We start from the raw sequence: 4,055 nt of genomic DNA on the forward strand, positions 1-4,055 counted from the left end.
GAAACAGCGGGGTAAAGGTAACATTTGTTGGTTGATTTTGACTAAGTCTTAAAAAGAAAAGATTTGTCACTTCCCACCCCATGTTATTGTATCTGTTTCGTTATTAACGCAACGTAAACTTTGCTTCTGAGCTGGCCCCGTTAGTTCAGTAATTTCTAGTTACAGAACGCGATGATTATTTCACGTTTAGCAGAGCAGCGGCAACTTTGTGAAAACTTGTATCAAGCTGCTCACATTTGGAAATACACTGTTGCTTTGCCAAATCCCTGTTTAACCAACATCCTCCAACAGAAACCGATAGGTAGAAATCGCACTGACCTTATGTGTCCGGTGACTGAAAAGGGGTGTTTGACGGGTCACAGCTGGGGCTCCTGGTGCCGTGCGCCCTCTGGTGAGCGACCTTCAAGCTGCAGGTGATTTTAACTTCGTCGCCAGAAGCCCAAAGGCCCAACAACTGTAACATGTGTTTTCCTTAAAAAAGTTGTTTCTGAAGCCGCCGCTCGCAGCCCCTTGTTAATGTGTGAACCTACAAACAAACACACTTGCCAGGCGTCAGCTGCTTCATTCAAATGCAGGCCCGCGACCAGCATCTTCTCGGCGATGTCCGCAGAGCCGGCAGCGACCGTGGCCCGCGAGACTCTTGGCGGTGTTTCAGAGAGACACGGCGGCACGTCACAGGCAACTGCCCAACTGGACGAGGGGCACGACAGCCCCCAGGGGCCTCTGCTTGTCTGGAGCATCTCACAAAACCAACCCCTCTGAGTAGGGTTGAGACAGCTTATGGGAGCTAAACGTTTGGAAAATTCCACAAGCTTTCCACACAGCTACCGGTCACATGTCCTCACCAAGCAGAGCCCCAGAAAAAGGGCGAATTTAGGGAGTGCTGGAGAAGGTCAAAGGTGAGTCAGGGTCACTGCACAATGTGCACACACAGCGGGAACTCACCTGGGGGTGGCAGACCCCGTGCGAGGAAACCCCGCCTGTCCTGGGGGCCCAGGGGCCCAGCACCAGTCGGAGGGCCCACCCCCCTCGCAGCTCGGACCCAGTGGCCCTGGCGGTGACTGTGGGGGGAGTGGCCGGAAACAAACGTGACAGGAGGCGGAGGCTCGGAAGCCTGTCGCAGGCTCCCCCAGCAGGGCACCCAGAGCCTCTGCAGGTCCCGGCAGCACCGCGGGCCGCTGGGAGGTCATCCTGGGAGGTTCCGTCTCCTCGCTGACCTGGCCGCCCTCGGGGTATCGCTGTGGAGACCTGGAGGGGCGGAGCTAAGGTCCCCGGTTACCTGAGCCGGGAGCCCCGTTTCCTGTGCAGTGAGAGACACCTACTCTGATCCTAGAATTTCACACCTCTGAGCAGCATCCATGCGACAGCGGCAGGCCGGCTCGTCAGCCTGCGAGTCCAGTTAAAAAGTGATGGGACCCACGTGCTATGCGATAAATATCCCACGGATCTGTGAGTGACCAGTAGGGACACAGAGCAGCTGGACCGTCCCTTCACCGGCTGGTCACCTGAAGTACCTGTGAGAAAACTGTGACTATACACCCAGCAACTCGGGTACCGTTCCTCACGGGGGGCCAGACATAGGAGGAGGGAGGGGGTCAACGTACTTCTGTGCTCAGAAAGCCTCAGTCTGACCCCAAACCAGCGACCCAGTGCACTCTGCTCAGTGTGACACGTGACGTAGGTACAAGGTTGAGCGTCGTTTCGGGAGCCCCCTGAGGTGCTGGTGCCTTGAAGGACCAGCAGGGGCAGCGAGGCCAAGTGAGGCGCTTGGCCAGAGTGAGGGGCTGCCGCACGGCCACACTGGTGACTGGACGGCAGCCAGGTTTGGGACCTGCTGGTCATCTGCAGCTGGGCTGGGGGTGCAGCGGCTGTGGGGCATGCGGCTAGAGGTGGCGGGTGCCCCAGAGCCTTGCGGACGTGGTGGGGAGCTGACCGCCGTGGTCAGGGGCCACCGTTTGGGGAGCTGACCTTTAGAAGGGGCATTTTGGCCCCTTGGGAAACTAATGTTTTGTGAGCACGGGGAGGATCCTGGAGGACTGTGTGCTCGGTCGTGACAACGGAGGTAAACAGGAGTCAGGGCTGGACGCCATCAGCCCACGGTGGCACCCAGTGCCTGCAGCAGAGGCCAGGATCTGAGCCCCAGAGAGACTGTGCGTCACGCTCGTCTGCGCTGTGACGAGTCGGAGGAGGCGTAGCTGGGGTCACTGGGGAGGGGGAGGAGGGACTGGAGGGGACCTTGGACAGAGAAGGCTCAAACAGTGGTGCCAGGGCTTCTCAGCACAGGGGTGTCTGTCACAGGGGCCGAGGAGAGGTGGGGGCAGGGCCGGGAAGAGGAAGGCCTGGGCCGCGAGCTGGGAACGGGTCTCTGTCACTGAACTCGCTTGCCAGGTGTGTTGTCGGCATGTTAAGGTTCCCACACCCGGACTGTGACAGACCACAGCGGTGGGAAGAGGGCCTCGCGGGACACCTGCCCGGCGACCTGCTCTCCCAAGGGCGGGCTGCTCCTCTCTGGGGATGGCAGGTGTGGCCCTCTTCACCTTCATGAAGAAGCAAGTGACAGTCCCCTGAGCACACTCAGCGGTGTGCACTTACGCTCACAGGAACCGGGAGCAGAAACCTTGCAATGTCCAGTTTTGAAAAGGAGCTCGCTGAAGCGTTGTGGAAAGCCAGCGGGAACATGGACTGGGGCAGCTGGCTTTTCCTAATCATCGCTTCTCGTTTGGGTGCCGTTTTCAACGCGCAGGCTGCTGGGGAGGCGTCCTGGTCTGCGGGGGTGACAGAGCTCCCATCTGCCCGGCACTGGCTCCCTACCTGAGCATCACGCCGCCGTGATGCACTTGTCACCCTCGGTGAGCCAGCATGAACACATCTAGGCCGAACGCATATGACTGTCCTAGTACTGACCCCTGGGGAAATAGCGTTAAACCACATGTGGATAAACGTAGGATGCTTTCGAAGAAATGCCACGTAATTTAAAACTTTCTTTGAAAGTCTGGAAAAAAAATGAAAATCGTCTGAAGCTTTCTTTTCGCTCGTTTCAAGTGTACGGTGACAAGGGGCGGGGTCAGTGGAAGCTGGAACCGTGGGGCGTGTGCTTCCTGTCCAGAAGTGGCTTCCTTCACTGAAGACTCTGGTGAGTCACAGCGGGAAGGACCCCTTCGTGAGCCGTTCCCCATGCTGTCTGTGACACTGGTGCGCATGAGCCAGCGGGGAGGGTCCCCGCATCCATAGGGATCCCTCTTCACCTCGTACCTCGTACCCCCTCGAGACTCATGGAGGCCAGAGCAGGTGGACGAGGAGCCGGCGGGGATGTGCAGGAGGCCACTGCCCCGGGCAGGGCAGTTGGCTGTCCTTTCCGAAGACCTCTGTTCACATTTCCACGGGGGACTGAGGGGAGGGACTGGAAAGGGGGCCACCGGCAGTGGCCGCTGTGGGAGCTGAGGGTCAGGCCGAAGCAGGCAGTGGGGGCCTCTAAGATGCAGCCTGTCCCAAATGCGGTGGACAGGCAGGAGCCGTCACGTTGACAGGAAGGGGAATAGGCCCAGGGCCCTGAGCCCAGAGATGGCCCCCAGGGCCAGGGCCCACCCCGCCCAGGACGTGGGGACGTCCGATCGCCTGACGCGCCTCTTCTCATTGCGACTAAATAGCAAGTTAACTAAACGACCATTAACTAGATACCATGGTGCTACTAATTTTAGTCATTTTAATGCTATTATTTTCATACATATGAAACTGTAGTCTTCATAAATATCCATTTATTCTTAGTAGAGAGAGAAATTGAGGAACATGAGAATTCACTCCAATAAAAAGTAGACATTACTTTTCTCAAAAACTTTAATCAGACAGCTATTTACAGGAGGTGACTCGGCAGTACAGAAGGCCACGGGAGGCTGCCCCAGGGCGCGGTGGAGGAGATGGCGAGGGTGTCTTCCTTCCTGGCAGCTCGGAAGGAGGACGTCGTGAAGGAAGGGACCACGCTCCGATTCGGGGCTGGACCGAGAGGCCAGGAGCGGTGGCGAAGGGGGCGCCGCGCACCCCGATTGCGGTTGCGCTCC

At 58.1% G+C, this 4,055-nt stretch overlaps 2 protein-coding genes across 2 annotated transcripts in view; both read right to left on the reverse strand.

Moving 5' to 3' along the window:
* The window catches only part of CLN8 (CLN8, transmembrane ER and ERGIC protein), a 27,436-nt gene extending 26,381 nt beyond the window's left edge, over nucleotides 1-1,055 (reverse strand). Inside the window, exon 1 of the mRNA XM_006914971.3 lies at nucleotides 319-1,055. The gene's annotated coding sequence lies outside the window, so the exon portion shown is untranslated. The remainder of the gene's footprint in view (nucleotides 1-318) is intronic.
* Nucleotides 1-4,055, reverse strand: part of DLGAP2 (DLG associated protein 2) — a 247,632-nt gene that overhangs the window by 6,956 nt on the left and 236,621 nt on the right. Inside the window, exon 17 of the mRNA XM_015591803.2 lies at nucleotides 946-1,238. Within this exon, the coding sequence (XP_015447289.2) occupies nucleotides 946-1,238 (293 nt within the window). The remainder of the gene's footprint in view (nucleotides 1-945; nucleotides 1,239-4,055) is intronic.

This window comes from Pteropus alecto, unplaced genomic scaffold (assembly GCF_000325575.1).
Source record: "Pteropus alecto unplaced genomic scaffold, ASM32557v1 scaffold35, whole genome shotgun sequence".
Lineage (NCBI taxonomy): Eukaryota > Metazoa > Chordata > Mammalia > Chiroptera > Pteropodidae > Pteropus > Pteropus alecto.